This window comes from Solea solea, chromosome 15 (genome assembly GCF_958295425.1).
Source record: "Solea solea chromosome 15, fSolSol10.1, whole genome shotgun sequence".
In the NCBI taxonomy this organism is placed as follows: Eukaryota; Metazoa; Chordata; class Actinopteri; order Pleuronectiformes; family Soleidae; genus Solea; species Solea solea.
Genome location: NC_081148.1, coordinates 13,523,621 through 13,541,051, shown reverse-complemented (window position 1 = coordinate 13,541,051; position 17,431 = coordinate 13,523,621). Strand labels below are relative to the sequence as shown.

The 17,431-nt window shown below is 45.7% G+C and overlaps 1 protein-coding gene across 2 annotated transcripts in view; it reads left to right on the top strand.

Moving 5' to 3' along the window:
• The window catches only part of fgfr2 (fibroblast growth factor receptor 2), a 49,522-nt gene that overhangs the window by 12,508 nt on the left and 19,583 nt on the right, over positions 1-17,431 (top strand). Inside the window, exons 5-15 of one of the 2 annotated variants that reach the window (XM_058652282.1) lie at positions 2,726-2,895; positions 4,933-5,056; positions 8,225-8,415; positions 8,672-8,810; positions 11,298-11,491; positions 12,225-12,364; positions 14,443-14,564; positions 15,372-15,482; positions 15,629-15,819; positions 16,244-16,366; positions 17,235-17,305. In XM_058652282.1, coding sequence (XP_058508265.1) covers positions 2,726-2,895; positions 4,933-5,056; positions 8,225-8,415; positions 8,672-8,810; positions 11,298-11,491; positions 12,225-12,364; positions 14,443-14,564; positions 15,372-15,482; positions 15,629-15,819; positions 16,244-16,366; positions 17,235-17,305 — 1,576 coding nt within the window. Of the gene's footprint in view, positions 1-2,725; positions 2,896-4,932; positions 5,057-8,224; positions 8,416-8,671; positions 8,811-9,587; positions 9,733-11,297; positions 11,492-12,224; positions 12,365-14,442; positions 14,565-15,371; positions 15,483-15,628; positions 15,820-16,243; positions 16,367-17,234; positions 17,306-17,431 lie in introns of both variants that reach the window. The other variant, XM_058652281.1, reaches the window with a different exon arrangement.

Here is a 17,431-nt window from a genome sequence, read left to right as displayed (position 1 = left end):
CGTCCTCCATGACCGGAGCACAGACTCAGTCTGATACAATCACATAAAGCAGCTGTTTATGCAGCTCGCCGCTGACGATCAGCGGTGCTGCACTCTCTGTGCAGCGGTGCTACACTCTCTGTGTCACCGATAGCCTAAACTGCCGCTGGCGATCGCTGATCGGCAGCGGCGCGCTGAATAAACTGTATGTTGCTGTATCAGACCGGAGACTGTCTGATACAGCGGTGGCGCGTTACACGGTGATCGCCAGCTCGCCGGAGCACCGGAGGTGGTCAGCGGTGGTGAGGTCTCCGGAGCACAGTCTCCGGTCTGATACAGCAACATACAGTTTATTCAGCGCGCCGCTGGCGATCAGCGGTGGCGCGTTACACGGTGATCGCCACCGCTGATCGCCAGCTCGCCGGAGCACCGGAGCTGGTCAGCGGTGGTGAGGTCTCCGGTCTGATACAGCAACATACAGTTTATTCAGCGCGCCGCTGGCGATCAGCGGTGGCGATCAGCGGTGCTGCACTCTCTGTGCAGCGGTGCTGCACTCTCTGTGTCACCGCTGATCTTCTGTTCCTAAGTGTTTTTAACTGATTTACAGTTGGACAGTGTTCGGCTCGATCCTTATGTAGGACGTCTCTTCCTGTGACGGCACTCTCGCTGACATGTTGATATTGTCAGAGAGCTAGTGGAGGGAGGGGGAGACGAATAGAGCTGTAAAGAGGACAAATCAGAACCCCCCTGGAAGAAGTGGGTGTGTGTTTGCCTGTGTCTCATTTGCATATAAAGGGACCTTGCACGAAAACCGAGCGTTCTGAAAGGGGCGGGTTTAGCAGGGTTGTTGAACTACTATGATTCTTCATCCTTATGGTATTTTGACCAAAGCATGTCACTGACATGTTCATTAGGACACCAGGGAACTATTTTAATGGGGGAAATAGGGTATAATATGTCCCCTTTAACATGTTGGTTTGACTGAAATTGGACGAAATCGAATCTCTCAAAGTTGGACTAACACCCAGTTAAACCGCTTTAACTGGGAGTTAATTCACTATCGTTAATGGGTGGTGTGAAAAAAGATTTTGAATGAAAGACTTTTTCTTGTTTACTTGTTTGAAATGGGTGGAGCTTAGCTGGAAAAAAGTCAGTACTTTGACGTTGGATTCCTTAAAAATGCAGTCTCTCTTAACCAGGAGTCTTATATTATAATAATTCATAGCATGTAATTGCGTTGTTAAGCTTTCATAGAGAAATGGTGAAGGGGAATATGTCACTGCTTTCAGTGGTGGGTTAAATTCTCCAGTGCAACTTAGGGAGAGGGAAAAAAGAAAAGTCTTGACTCATGGTGCTGGGGTTAGATAACCTCAGCTCACCCCAGGCCAGCTTAGGATAAACAGCCGTGAGTGGAGATCCGGATGCACGGGGCTTTGGGGGTAGCAGGGGTTCCTGGAGGCCTCAGCAGTTGGGCCAGTGAAAGTTTGGCTTCATCTGGTGAGAGGTCTGAGGGTCGTCTCGTTTGAAGTGTTGCCCCTCCGGACTGAGAGCATGGGAAACTGCAACGCTCACCTTTCATCTCCAAACCCCATCCTCCGTCCTGGCTGCCAATGTGGGGTTATGGGGTCATTTCAGGGAGACCGGCTTGTGATGAGCCAGTCTCTAACTCATCTGTCTCTGTCTGACAGGACGAGTGGATGGAGAGCAATAGAGGGGAATGAGAGGTGAAGAAGCAGGAAGAGCAGCAAAGCTAGTGAGAGTAAGGAGGAGGAAGAAGAAAGGGGGGAGTGCCTAATTATAGTTTGAGCGCTTACTGTATGCATCCATTCAGGAAGGAAAAGCCCTGTTTACTGACTTTACTATCCAAGTATGTGTGACTTGTCCGGTTGTGCATGCCAGAGAAAATGATGGGAGGTGTCAGATGTGTAGACTGGACCGATGGCAAAGCATTTGAGTATTTGAAACAAATACTACAGTCTGTAGCGGTCGTATCCGTGGGTATCTCTTCTGTTGCATGCACTCGTGCTATGCAGTGAGAAAGTAATGGTGTGGAAGACCATTTGGGTTGTTGTTTGACTTTTTCTTCCCCTCTGAGCCCCATCTGCTTAGGCAATCATTCTCCCAGGTGCAGAGAGAAGGGGCGGAATGGGGGGCTCGGAGGAAAATCCAGCTGACTGAGACTGAGAAATGGGGGGAAAAAAAGGGAACCCGGCAATGGACGAAACACAGGGAAGGCAGGCAGCAATGGGAGCAGTGTGGCACTGATAAAGTTTTTGCTGACCGCTCTGGAATCCTTTGTTGAACGTGACGTTCATTTTCCCCTGTGCACATAATGATTTTCCAAGGGTGATAAGCATCCCTGCCTCTGCTGTCCATATCTAGCCAAGTGGCAGATAAACAGGGAGCTTTGGTAATTGGAGGAAGTAGGGGGATAAAAAAAAAAACTGCCAAGTGGAATGAGATGAAATTGAATGTGATGGTCTAGTTACCCTCTTGGAAACGCCCAGGCACATTCTCCCCCCTCAGAGTGGACCCCCCCCGCAACACCCCGCTAAGCCTGCAGGGAGAGTGTATGTTTTTATTTAACTGTGTGAGCTCTGGGTTGTGTTATGCAGACGGCAGGTCGGTTAGACCAAGTTGGAAGTTGGGGGGGGGGGGGGGGGCTGGGAATGCTAAGAATCTTCCACACTTCCATGTATACTGTGTTTGAAAACCGCCACTGACGCCAACCGCTCTCTGTCTGTAGGCGCTCCGTATTGGACCTCATCGGCGAAGATGGAGAAGAAGCTGCATGCGGTGCCAGCTGCCAACACAGTCAAGTTCCGCTGTGCTGCAGGAGGCAATCCCAAGCCCAAGATGCGCTGGCTAAAAAACAGCAGGCCTTTCCGCCAAGAAGACCGCATGGGAGGGTATAAGGTAAGATAAACAGTAATACATCACTCTTTTTATTACAAATGTCAACTCCCTGCCTTCTCTGGCTTTGTGCTGTTTCTTTGCTACAGTGCGTCTGGCTAGTTTGCGAATGTGTTTACAAGGGATGTCAAGACCTCTTCTCCCAATCACTCTCTAGCTGTCCCTTTTCCCCTTCTCCACCCTTCACTGGAGAGACGGGAGGAGCGTAGACAGAGGAAACCAGGGCAGGGTTTCTGGTGTGAAATTGGAATTGTTCATCCGTGTGCCTCCTCTCAACAGGATACTTTGCAGAGCTTCTCACTGTAACCCGAAATGGTTCCTTAACCCCAACAATTAGAAACCTAAGCCCGGGACTTAAGGGTTAAATGCTCCCAGACAGTAACGTATAGAGAGAGTAGGTAGCGTCAGAGTTGAAATGAGTTAAGAATGCTGAGGTAACTCAATCAGGGAGAACAGGTCCCACTGGCTTATCTTGGAAACTAGTATGCGATTCACGCATGTGATTCTGTTGTTGATGAAATGGGATTTACAAACACTTTTGCTGAGCTGATGAAAGATTAAACTGATGGAGCTTCCACTTGTAAGGCTCTGTTTATACATTCCATATAAAGCAAACCATAAATCTATGAATTAGTCGCCATACACCAGCAATAAAGATTATTTTAATGGCCAGAACTTTATTTACAGGCTGATTGAAAACTTGTAAATAAAATAAATGGACCGGGTTGATTTACAGTACATGTTGTGAATATCGTATTCTCATGGTCATGGGAAAGTAAAGTCCATTTTGTTTTGTTTTATTTCCTCTTCGTATAGAAAAGCCCCAGCTACTCTGAATATGAAAAATCCCTCCCATGTGGCAGAGTCTATTTGGATTGCATTTGAGTTACTTTGCTTCTAAATTCCTCTTTGTCTCTCAAAACAAGAGTTTACTGTATAAGCTGCAGTCGTGCTGATGGAGTGGAATAACAGTTTAAGCAGACAGTAATGGAATTAATTTATGAAAGATTCCATTGACGCCGAAGGGATCTGAGACTCCTGGTTAATAGCAGATAGTTTATGAGGAAACACATCTCCCTTGTCAGGAGAGTTAAGCAGATTATGTTGACGTAGGTGCTGATGTCGTCTCTGTTTGGCTTTTAGCAGGGCTTGTTAACGGCGCTGACAAAAAACAGCCATTGGCGTGACGGAAATGATACAGTCAGACTGTCAAATGTAATGTGGGCAGCTCATTTCTCTCTTTTTTGTCAACAAGTGTTGGACAAAAGCTGTACCTGAGCCCAGCCCTGTGGCTTAATCTCTCCTTTGTAGGAAATGTAGGCCTGCACAAGCAGTAGCTGTGCTCTCCCTTCAGTGTGTAGACTGAAACACCTTTGTAAGCTCACACCTGTGGATTTCACACACAGGTGAAAACACATTCTTTTTTTCTTTTACAATTATTGATGATAATTGTTTGAAAAAAGAGAGGTGTACTTTACGACTTAAGCAACACGTGATGCACACGGATAAGATTCAGTTTCATGCACAGTAGATCTTTATATTTGTACATTGTTCACCTTTGTAAGAAAATTAATAACATTTTATCCAGGAATATTATAACTATATGCAAGTATTACAGTCATTGTGACTGAAGGTTAGCCAGTTTGAGTCCCTGCCAGGTCTCCCCTGAGAAAGGTACCAAATCCTCATCGCTCATTGTTAAATGGACACAAGCCACAAGAGCTACATCCAGTGCACTCCTAGTGTCTGTCCTAAGCCCGAATAAATAAAAAAAGTGTGTCAAAGTGTGCGGATCATCTGCTGTGGCGAACCCTAGACTTAATCAGACTTTGTATTGTTTTCACGCACAATCCACAATCTTTCGCTCCTGCAGCCAACTTTCCTGTCCACAGCATTTTATCATCTTTCTCACTTTCACCACCAGCTTTTTGTGTCCGTTAATGCTTGTTTTTTTCGCCCTGTAAGCCGTATTTACTGGAGTGTACGTGCATTTTCGTGTGTTTGTGTTTGTGTTTCTTACCCACTGCCATTTGTACACAGGTGCGTAGCCAGCACTGGACCTTGATCATGGAGAGCGTGGTGCCGTCGGACAAGGGCAACTACACCTGTCTGGTGGAGAACGAGTTCGGGGCCATCAACCACACGTACACCTTGGACGTCGTAGGTTAGTAGCACAAAACTCCGAAAACACGCTCTCCACGTACACCTGCGAGGCCAGATGAGTAGGAGGAGGTGGGGGGGGGGGAGGGAAGAAGGGGAAGACAGCTGAAAGAGTTCTCACAGTCAGTGAGGTGTGCGTATTGTTCGATTGCCCAGGTGCACACCGTGGATGCAGGTGCAGGTCAAGCACTGCTGCCAAGTGTGTGGAAGCTTAACATGGGTCAATGGGTAGTTTGTATGTACTGTAAAGTCTTTTTTATTCATTTGTATAATATGTTAGTCTATTAAATCCAGTGTTCATGTGAGATCAAATAACAGTCAGTGTCAAAAATGGCTGATAGTGAGGTCTATGACTTTCTGTAATGACTTTTCTATTACACATTGAGTAAGTAGGAAAATTCATTTTTACTGTCAGCTGAGGGATCATACTGGTCCTAAACCACAGCCGGTGAATGTTTTGTATCCCTCTTTGAGGACATGGTTCTGAGGTCAGCGCTATCACAGTGAGTTCAGATCCACCTCAGTCAACCCCTCACACTGACCTTTGAAGCACAGAAAGTCACGAGTGTTTTTCTGCTCAGTTTGAGGAGAACTAATAAACAGTGGGGACAGCAAAAAGGGGGATAAAGGTAGTAGTAGATCAATTGATGTTTGTGCAGGAACTTTGCCCTGATTTCAATGCAGATCCCTCTTCCGTGGACTCACTCGAGCCACGATACAAGCAGTCAGTACACATCAAAGTTTATCTGACACAGATAGTCTTCTAAAGGCTGGTCAATAATCCACTGATAGCCTGGACACACATGCAGCTGCAGCATTTTGATCCTCAGTTAAACGTTTAGCGGCCGGTGATCAGTGTGTTTGTATGTGGAATCATTCTCAGACTGTCTCCATTGTCCTGAGCAGACTTACTGTAATTACACACTTCTGTTTTGATTAGTGTCTCCATAGTAATAAGGAGGATTATTTTCATTTTATCAGATGGAGATTGAATACCTGAGGGTTTTTACACCATGAGCATACACTGTATGCGCTTGCTCTCTCTCTCTCTCTCTCTCTCACACACACACACACACACACACACGCTCCCTAACACAGGCCCCCTGCTCTGCTCCCCTCTGGAGTCAGCTAAAGCTCTACTTCAGACTGTACATTTCTGTTTTTTGTTCTGTTTTATTGCAGAGCAGTAAACCCCCTCCACGTCTGGCTCCACAGCCACTGCACCCTGCAACCTCTTGCTTCATTTTCCTCCATTATAGTGGGTGGACAGCGGGAAAACTGAGAGAAAAAGGGGGGTGGGGGGGGGGGTGAGCAGAGACAGAAAAAGGCTGTTCTTATCAGTCTTTTTCCCCCCAAGTGACCTGCAGGATCAGTCATTTCAAAGAACTACCCATTTCTGGTTCAAACTGGCCTCTGGAGATTGGACAGACTAGTAGACACAAATACACACACACACACACATAGGCTTTCTCAGTCATAACCGTGCCACCCGTGCAACCATGCAACCCGCTGTCATTTGCTCCATGCCATCCTGTGCCATGCAGTGTCCTTCCTGTTCCTTTATGACCCCGTGTGCCAAGCCCGCGGGTTTACCCAGAGTTCACTGGTCTTGCATGGAGCCCCATGGAATGCCCATGGTTCGTTTCCTCACACTTCTCTCCGCCTTTGTCCCACCACTGCTGCCACCATCAAATTACTCAGCTAATGACTTAATTGATAAATGGATTACGTTTTGAAATGGGTCACTAGATTTTGGTCACAGCAAAGCAGGAGAAGCTACTGCGCACAGATAGAAACAATAGCCCCGGACCTGCGAGCCTTCTTCTGTCACCATTCCCTCATGTTAATGCTGCAGGCTGAGAGGACAACAGTTTTTCATTTTCTTCTTGTGCTGTTTCTCTTTTCCCAAGCACAACTCTTTTGTGTCCGTCCAATTGGTCATAAAAGAACGCCTCTGCACTCGCAGGTTTATGTTTAAACAAGAATTGCTCCACAGACTTTTACTTTTATCAGTGTTACTCCATAATCCCGATGTGGCCCATTCTCTCTCAGCAAATCACCTCATCGTTTTCATCTGGTTTCATCGATGCAGATGTTACTGCTCCTCCAAGCATTTAGATAAATTACAGTATAATGAAGTTATTATCGTTATTATTATTATTATTGCTTTCAAAAATGAAAATCTGTCTGTACGATTGCCTCAGATCTCTTAAAAATAGGCGTTAGCACCGGATGAGAGAGCACTACATTTCCCATTTTTGCGTTCAGGAAAGATGGGGATGGATGGTGAGAGGGCCTGTGTAAGATGGAGAAGAGACAAATAAAGAGGGCCAATCAACAAGGCCAGCCCTAGGAATGTTGTGGGGGGTGGGAATCATGTGATCTGACAGAGTTCAGATAGATGGAGGAGGAAGACAGACAGGCATGGATGAGGTCTCTGTGCCTAGTTTCTGCACTCTCCATCTGTTGATCCCCATTCCTCCCCTCACTCTCGCGCCTCATTCTTTTTTTTCACTTTCCTTACCCCCCTCCTTCTAAAACCCAGCCTCACCAATTGACCATCCCCCTCGACCATACACACACATGACTGCACAACTGAATGCACTGCACCTACCTTAAGGCTTTGTTTTGGAAAAGCACTGAATTGCTCAAGCCTGAGTGATGTCATTTTGTGTGTGTGTGTGTGGCAGTAATGTGGGGGGTTGGTGGTCTCCTCAGTGTGGTTGTGAAGGCTGGCCAGTGTTTTGAAAGGGGGCATTGTTCAGCAGGTCTCGCTGTGTTTGGATTCGCTGGCCAAATGTTTGCTTGTAAAAGAATGCAGATAGCTGCATACGTGGGGGTGATATGAAGGTGTTTCTCAAGACTGGCACGTAGTTTAACTTACACCCCTTGCTTATATGCAACACAGACACCCCACCTAAGTCCTCCTCCATGTCCTGCAGTTTTTGGTTTTTAAATGCTTCAGCTAAGAAAGAGGCAGACAGTCATGACATTACCTGTCAGGGTTGCTAGGAAACATTAGCACTTATAGTAAATGTCGTTCTGCTTCTGCGAAAGATAAGCTCTTGCACCTTTTGTGCAACATTGAAATTGTGAATTGTATGTTCCATGATAACAAATCAGGTGTTATTGTTTGAGTGCAAACACAAACATTTTTCCTCACCCCCCACAGAACGTTCTCCACACCGGCCCATTCTCCAAGCTGGCCTCCCGGCCAACACAACAGTTCATGTCGGGGAAGATGCACGCTTTGTCTGCAAGGTCTACAGCGACGCACAACCTCACATCCAGTGGCTGAAACACATCACTCAGAACGGCAGTCGCTATGGTCCAGATGGACACCCCTATGTCCGGGTGCTAAAGGTACATTCGCCTTCTTTCCTCTTTTAGTTTAAGTTTATCCTTTTAGAATCAAATCATTTCCTGGTGGTTGTTTACTGTGTTAGAAAGTAATCATTCATTTCCCTCCTTATGAACGGATTCAGGTTTTGGTGGTCATTCCCTGCCGTCTCTTCTCTCCTGCAGATACATACGCTGTAGCCGTAGCCATGATGTTTGCATGTCTGACTGTGTGTATTACATGTTGGAAACGTTCAATATGTGTATGTGTGGATTACAGCGTTCAGGCATTAACAGCTCGGACGTGGAGGTGCTCACCCTCACCAACGTGACACAGGACGATGCTGGAGAGTATATCTGTAAAGTCTCCAATTATATAGGCCAAGCCAACCAGTCAGGCTGGCTGACTGTCATCCCAGGTAACCCTTGAGACCTGACCCCATCTACCTTCCTGCCCCTACCTACCTCCCTACCTCCCGGTGTGGTTTCCTGGGCCTCGTCCCTGACCTGCTGTGTTGTGGTGATCCCACTGGTGGTCTCTTGGTGTTCCTGGTGCTCACAGACCTTCTCATCAACCCTAATGTCAGACCTTTGTGTTTCAGCTGCTCCCTCCACTGCTGAGACTGGTGCAGCCATGGAAGCACTGGCCTTACCTGCACACTTAAACACTGGAAGTGTCACAGCTAGTGTTCCATTGTCATCGCTTACTCACGCTGTGTCACGATGGTGTATAGTGTTGCAGGACAGTGCTCTCCATGCTTTGTTTGTTTGTTTGTTTGTTTGTTTGTTTGTGTGTGTTTGTGGAATAGACTGGTGTCTCTTAGCAGGTTCTGTTGGTGATGGGAACCTTTTGGATTTTTATTGTTGTGTTTATGGACTCCATTTTCCTATGTTTTGGTGGTGTACTGGGCTCTATCTGTGTTTTTGTTTATGAAGCTTCCTCCTACCCATCCATGAAATCTCCCATGATGCTTTACTCTAGATGGAAACTCCACGAAGGACGTCACCCAGCTCCTCTTATTTCTCTCCTGGTGTTTTGGGTCTCATTTTTTTTCTCTCTCTCTCTCTCTGTTCTCCCTCATCTTTCTCTGTCACTCAACCTCCCTGTTTCTACTTTCCGTTCTGCCTCCACTCTTTATCTTTCACCCTTTTCCCCTAATTTTTTCCTTCCTCCTCCTCCTGTTTTCCTCTCCCAGACCGCAGGTGTTAACACCACAGATAAGGAGATAGAAGTTCTCTACTTGCCCAATGTGACATTTGAAGATGCTGGGGAGTATACTTGCTTGGCGGGTAATTCTATTGGGATCTCATATCACACTGCTTGGTTGACGGTGCTTCCAGGTATATACCCTTGTATACTGTCCTTTCCTTTTTCTCAGTCTCGTCGTAGTCTGGATGGTGCAATTTTCAGTCGAAGACAAATTCTCCCAACAGCACACTGCTCAAATACTGCAGCAACGAGCATATCTAATATATGACCAATAATAAATATTATATATCTACAATTTCTGGTTTGGCGACTGATTCAAAGTTGAAGATTTATTGTTAACCCTTAGAGGACAGTGAAGCTTCCAGAGAAGCTCAAGTGTCTGAAAACCCAAAGAGCAGGGGAGAATTTGTCTCCTGACTTTTTTTCCTGCTGTAACATATCTCCTCGGGGAACATCTTTCAGTGCCACACTTTAGTTCTGCATGTCGAGGAATTCTGTGTTTTTCACTTGTGTTTCACTCTTGCCTCAACATTTCTCCTCCCCGTTTCCTGGCTTTGATAATTGCCTACTTTTAAGATCCTTATTTCCTTTTGAAATAAAGATCGAAAGCTAAAGCTCAACACTAGTTTCCAGTTGGCTTGGCTTTCGCAATTATCAGGGCCGTAAATCTGCTCTTCTGCACAGTGAATCTCGCGCATGTGAATGTTTGTCGATGTGTGTGTTCTCATTTTTCATCTCGTTTTATCCTATTTTTGTCCGTTGCTGTATGCCTGGTCTGTAATTATGCATACCAAAGGATCAAATACATAGAGCTCAGTTTGAGAGTCGACGCAAGTTCAGTCCAGGCTAAACACTTCGGTGCGAGTGTGCGTTAATGAGATTGATGAGAGTAGATGCAGGGCACGGCTCAACCCTTTCTTAATATTGTTATAATAGTCTTGTTTTGTCTGTACACAATACACCTTAGTGATCACACAGCCATTTCCCCGTGAGAGTAATATTGATGTGCTCCACTGGCGCCATCAGCTCTGTGGCTTCTCTGTGTGTGCTATGAGTTTTGGACCAGCAGATACGAGGCAGAGAGGAGAAAGGCTCCTATATGTAGATTCACCTCCAGCTGGCTGCGCTGCACAAGAGCCTTGTTTTTTTTGTGTGTGCGTGTGGAGGCCAGTGCTTTATGTAGTGCACGCCTATACACACACACACACACACACACACATGCATAAATACAAACTCAACTCATTTCCTCGACAGGAAGTTCAGGCCTTATACAAGCACGAAGGACACTACTGTCCCTTGTTAGTGATCTGAAGTGAAGCAGATATTGTTCTGTTGACTGTGGGTTTGTGTTTGTGTTAATGCTTGTGCGTCTCAAACGTTAGTAGAGACATATGCAGGCCTGGCTGTTGGCTGAGTTAAGATTATTAATCCCCGCACAAGCCTGTTTGGTTAAAAAAAAAAGTAGGCGTGCCGGCGCCTTAGGAAGAAGAAGAGGGAGGAGAAAGCTATAAAATCATTTAGGTTTAGTTCATGCCGTTCATGATTTTAGGTGTCTCTGCAAAAACATCTGTCTGTGTTCGTCTTTCTGATACTCGTGTACGTCTACTCAAATGAAGAATGTCCCTATGTGTCACACATACATGAGTTTTATTCTCCTCTGACCTCTGTCTCACCTCTCTTCCTTTATTCTCCTCAGCCCTTGAGCAAACGCCAGGGCCCTTCTCCCCAGATTATGTGGAGATTGCAATATACTGTGCTGGCGTGTTCCTCATTGCCTGCATGGTAGGCATCGTGGTGGTGTGTCGCATGAGGAACACTGCAAAGAAACCTGACTTTGGAGGCCAACCGGCTGTTCACAAACTGAGCAAGCAGATCCCTCTGCGCCGCCAGGTAACAGAAAGTAGATAAAGAGTTCTAAAGGCATCTAACACCCCTAGAGGAGAAAAATACACTGTAGCCATGCTACAGAAACACAATGACAGACAAAAACAATAATAATAATATATATATATATATATATTTAGTAGGATATTGCTGATATAGATGTATATATAGATATATAAGATTTTATTTTTTCTACACTTTAAAAAATAGTATCAGATAGTTTTTATATTCAAGTAACTGTACCCAGAAATACTACAACTATATTAACTAATTAACAAGGCATGCATTTCTGAGCAAGTTTGCACTGCTGCCTTAAAAAATGAAGCCAGAGCTTTTTTTTTGTTCTGTGTATGAGCCATGCTTTTCCCTCAGTGCTCAAAAAGGTGATAAGTATTGGATTACAATCTGCGGAGAGACATGATTCCTGTGTCAAGGTAAGGTTAGGGTGGAGATGAGACCTGAGGACAAAGACGAGATCAAGCGAAGCATTTGCCAAAGCTGTGAATGTCGAATTATGTCTTAATGATCTACTGAACGCTGGCCTTGAGGCAGACTCTACAATAATGTCTTTAAGGATACACTGCACATTGTCAATGTTCTTTTATTCACCAACTAGGCTGCTCACTGCAATACATTTTACACCATCACATTGACTCAGACTCCTCTAGTGATGTCTTGGAGCTCTAGCTGACCAGTGAACCCAGACTGTGGTGATCAGCCAATGTTTTTTTCCCTGTAGGTGTCGGCAGACTCGAGCTCTTCTATGAACTCTAGCACTCCATTGGTACGCATCACAACACGCCGGAGTTCAGCACACGATGAGCCGATCCCCGAGTATGACCTTCCCGAGGATCCGCGCTGGGAGTTTTCCCGAGACAGGTGAGGCTCCTCATTTGTCATCTGCTAGAATCTTTGTCCTGAGACATCCTCCCTGTGACTGTCGGTTATTTCACAGTGAAACTTAACGTCACGTTTCAACTTTTGAAGACAACAAGGTTTATGTATTCTGCTGGTTCTGGTTTTGTATTAATAATATTAATGATGATGCAGCTATTACCATTTCACGAAAGACAAAATACATAATGTGAAACATAAAAAAAACTCTTTAAAATGCTGCTCCTCTTTCATCTGAAAATCAATAATTTTGTTTTTTATGATAACACATTGAGGATTCAAGGCCGGTAAAGGACTTTGACAGTTTGCATGACAGCTTTCAGTGCTACACTCTTGACCTTGGCAATGGTGGATCAGTGGTAAAGCAGGTTGTTGTGGTTGTGGGTTTGATTCCCGTCGCCGCTAGTCTACATGCTGATGTGTCCTTGGGCAACACCCCATGTTGCTCCTGACAGCTGTGTGTGTGTGCACATCATCTTTTAAAATGCACGCTTGCCTCGATGAATGGCAAAAACTTCGTTGCATAAGTCCAGACCATTTACCTTTGTCCCCCCCCACCCCCCAACCCCCACCCCCCAACCTCACCTCATCTTTACAACCTCTGCTGCATCACACTCTCACTCACATAATATTCACACATACACACATGCTTCTGATGATGAGGAATGCAGCGCTGGTAATTAGTGGTTAGCACTCGCAGCTTTCATCTGCATGTTTGGGCGAGAGGAGTTAGCTCAGCTTCATACCAGAGGAATTATCACCACCGAGGTTTCAGTTAGTCACAGTTGCTGCAGCCAGCGATAAGCTTCAGGGTGGATTTAATAGGACAGTAAAGGTTAAGGTTGTTTCATACCCACTTGAGGCCTCTGGTTTTGAAAGAGGGGGGGGGGGGGGGGGGGGGAGGAAAATCCCAGACCGTAAACATAAATGTCTGTCTTTTGTTAAAATGGCTGTAAAAAAAAAAAATAAAAAAAAAAAAAACATTGGATCATAAATTTTATCATCTCTCATCAACTCTGCTGATGTAATGCTGGACTCGCTGCGCACATACAGAGCAGCATTCTGCAGAAGTGTTTTAATATTAATTGACGAACCAACCAGAGAGGCTGAATTCACCCCCGAGTCTTTCTATGTGGGTTTATTTATGTCCTGCCTGTCATCCCAGCACCTGAGGGTCCATGTTGGGCCTGGAGAAGGCTGAGGACAGGAACGCTAACATTTGCAGTGTGCACGGGGGAAAAAACAACAACATTGATTATGTGGGGCTGGATCAATAGAATGGTTTCTATTGAGCATGGCGAGGGTGCGTGGACAGACACAGCATTGTGTTACTATGACGGGGCGCCGGCCTCGGGGCCTAGTTTTCGCAGTGTGCAGTGTAATTGTTGACATAGCCAGGATACAAGACCAACACCTGTCAATCAAAGGACAACAACACCAGCACCAGTGGACACAAGTTGAGGGGTCAGGATGGTTTGATTGATAGTTGTGTGAAAGTGTAATTTCTTCACTATAACGTTTAACACAACAGCTTGTGATACATTAAAATAGCACTTAAATTTCCATCTGGTTCTGTGTTCAGACCCACCTGTATGGTACCACAAAGCCAGCATTCCATCCACAGGCTAAGCTACGCCCTGTGTAATGACTTGTAAAGAGTGTATATTGGAACATGCCAAGGCAGGGTAAACGGTTTATAAATAAGTGCCACTCACTGGCTTTATCAGGTGATTATCATTGCCATGTCTGCCTGCCTTACTGCCCTGGCACGGGCTACAGTCACAGCGCCAATAAAGCACTCTCACAGACACAATCTGATTGTAACAGAGGGAGCGATGTAGAAGAAAAAGACAGGGTGAGGTTTAGAAACTGGCGTGGTGCCTGGTTTCATTCCCTCTGTCTCTCTCATTCTCTATCTAACCTGTTTATTTCTGCACAGGGAGGGAATTAATGCCACAGTCAAATCAGGTCAGTGGGGTTTTAGGTTGTGTTTCAACAGCTTATCAGTGTCCTGTCTGTTTTTTTCTTGTTTCCCTCTCTCGGCTGCTGTGTGGTCGCTGCAGGTTGACCCTGGGCAAGCCCCTTGGGGAAGGCTGCTTTGGCCAAGTTGTAATGGCAGAGGCCCTGGGCATCGATAAGGACAAACCCAAGGAAGCAGTAACTGTCGCCGTCAAGATGTTGAAAGGTAAGTAGTTCTCCTGCAGGTGCACAATCACACTGAGATTGTAGTAGTAAATGCATTGCTTGTGTTTCAAATCTGACCTCTGGGAAAAGAGATATGCTGCTACATTACGTCTCGTGAGTATATTTTATAGGTGGTTTATCCTTTAGCGAAGGTTCAGCAGAGGGCAAGGTGGAGCCAGGGGCTTCCATTATTATTCGTTATTGGTGGCTGCTGAGTGACGGCTGGGGGGAGGCGAGCGGGGTAGTGGGCTGGTTGGTTCTCAGTCAGCACCCACACAAAGAGGCAAGTCACTTTAGTAGCACTGTAGTGATTAATGAAAGCAGCAGGAGGGGAACTCGGCTGGTTTGGGATGAGCAGTTAGATCAGGTACCGCAGCAGGCTATTTGACCTACACTGACAATGGAAATCAGCTCTTTAGAACCACTTCAGGTAAGGTAACGGTGAAGAGGAATGCAGGCCATGCCATTCCGACCTCCTGGATACTCCTATGGCTCAATCAGTCCCCTGAAAAAGTAGCCTGTGCAGCAGATAATGAATCTAGATTGAGCGTCTTTAATTCCTCCTCCACCCTCCCCTTGGCAGTGAAAGGATGCCTCTGTAGTCTGTGTGAGGAGCTGCCCTCGCTGCCGTAACTTTAGCCCACATTGTCTGTCACTTATTCAGATGCACCTACAAAACAAGGTGTTGTCTGGCGGAGCAGCCCAGGAATCCAGAGTTAAAGGGGTTAAAGGGTAAGACGGGGGCCGGTGTGTTTGTTTTGCCGAGTTTCTTTTGACAACCTTCTATCCACCTTCCTCTGCTCCTCAGATGACGCCACTGAGAAAGACCTGTCTGACCTGGTGTCAGAGATGGAGATGATGAAGATGATCGGCAAACACAAGAACATCATTAATCTTTTGGGGGCCTGTACACAAGATGGTGAGTAGCACACGTTTGTTATTGTTTGAAAAAGGTTCCTCTTCTTTGTGTATTTTCTTTTTTCTTTTTTCGTGTTTCGCTCGTCTCTTAAAAAGAATATTTACGAGAACGTTCAAATGGTAATGTGAGTCTTTTCTCCTCTGCAGGCGCCCTCTATGTGATAGTGGAGTACGCCTCTAAAGGCAACCTAAGGGAGTACCTACGAGCCCGACGGCCTCCAGGCATGGAATACTCTTACGATATCACCCGTGTCTCAGACGAACAGCTCACTTTCAAAGATCTGGTCTCCTGCACTTACCAGGTGGCACGGGGCATGGAGTACCTAGCATCACAGAAGGTTAGAGGAGACACACATCAGTATCTCTCCACACCGGTCACACACACTGTTTGATTTCGATTTTTGACACACACACACACACACACACACACACAGACGTGGCCATATACAGTACATGGCAAAGAATGTAAGGAATCTTTACTTAAGCAGACATGTTCATATCGTAACAGTCACCGCGGAGTGCAGCTCGGTGTTACCTCATTGCAGGAGATTTCTGCATGATTCTTGCACCACAAACATTTCAACACCATCCCAATGTCAGTGCACACCTGTTTCTTGGTTGATTTATTTATCCAATGAGGTAACTGTCTTTTTCTTCTCTTCCCCTCACTTTTTCCACTCTGTGACTCCCCCCCCCCCCGTTTATCCACTCTCTCTCTTTTTTTTACACCCTCCCCCTCAATCCTCACTCTCTCCATCTCAGTGTATTCACAGAGACCTGGCTGCCAGGAATGTCCTGGTCACAGAAAGCAACGTCATGAAGATTGCTGACTTTGGCCTGGCCAGGGATGTCCATAACATTGACTACTATAAAAAGACGACTAATGTGAGTCCTCAACCTGCGTGTTACTCATTGAGCGATGGGCACTTCGATGGAGAGCAATAGTTTTTAAGAGCTGCAGTGTCAGATTAGCCCACCCATTATTCTCTTTCCTCAACATCTCTCCCTTCCCTCATCTTTCTGCTTCACTCAGTCCCTCGGCTGGTGTCTTGGCAGGAGCTGAGGGTTCCCATGCTGCCTGTGAATGTAGTGCTTCTGGAGACTCTGCCTTGTTTATCCCTCAGTCTATTGTTTCTTTAGTTCTGCAGACACTTACACAATTATTCAGAAAGAGAGGGAAAGAGGGAAGTGGCTTAAATGTCACTGAAAATCTCCATAGTGTCTATATCTCCCACCGTAGAGTGGTGTTGCCTGCACATCATCGCTTAAAATGCATGGCTGCCTTCTCATCATCATAAGAACTATCTGACAACAACAACAACAACATATTTTATGTCTGTTTTTTTCTTTTAACCTACGGTCTAACAGGAGCAGAGCAATTATAAACATATTGCAGGTGCACATAGCTGGTTGTCCATTAGCAATGCCATTTCACCATCGTTCTGAGTGTCTGATAAGATTGTTCATGCACTCAGGCTAACACACAGATATTAATCAAGGTTGTGTTGAGAGCTGTACTTTTAGTTTCCCACTTAGTGTTTTAATAGCACATAGAGATAATCTCTCTTTGTCTGTCACCATGTTTATCAGCTCTTTTACTTTAGCAATCTAAATGCTCCTGTGGGAAATCCTCCTCCCGGGCTGTTACCACAGTTCTGGTGCCATGTGTCGTATTCCCCAGGCTTTCCAGGAGTAATTATATAATAAACTTTTCTGACCCCCCCCGCCCCCCCCCACCTGTGTGTTTCCTCAGGGTCGTCTCCCGGTGAAATGGATGGCTCCAGAAGCTCTGTTTGACCGGGTCTACACACACCAGAGTGATGTGTAAGTATTTAACATACATTTATTACATTACATTGAAAAACTGTTGTTTATCTCTAGGAGTTTTTTGAGGTTTATTTTTGAATCCAGCTGTTGTCATAGACGTAGACTGCAGTCAGATTCAGAGGG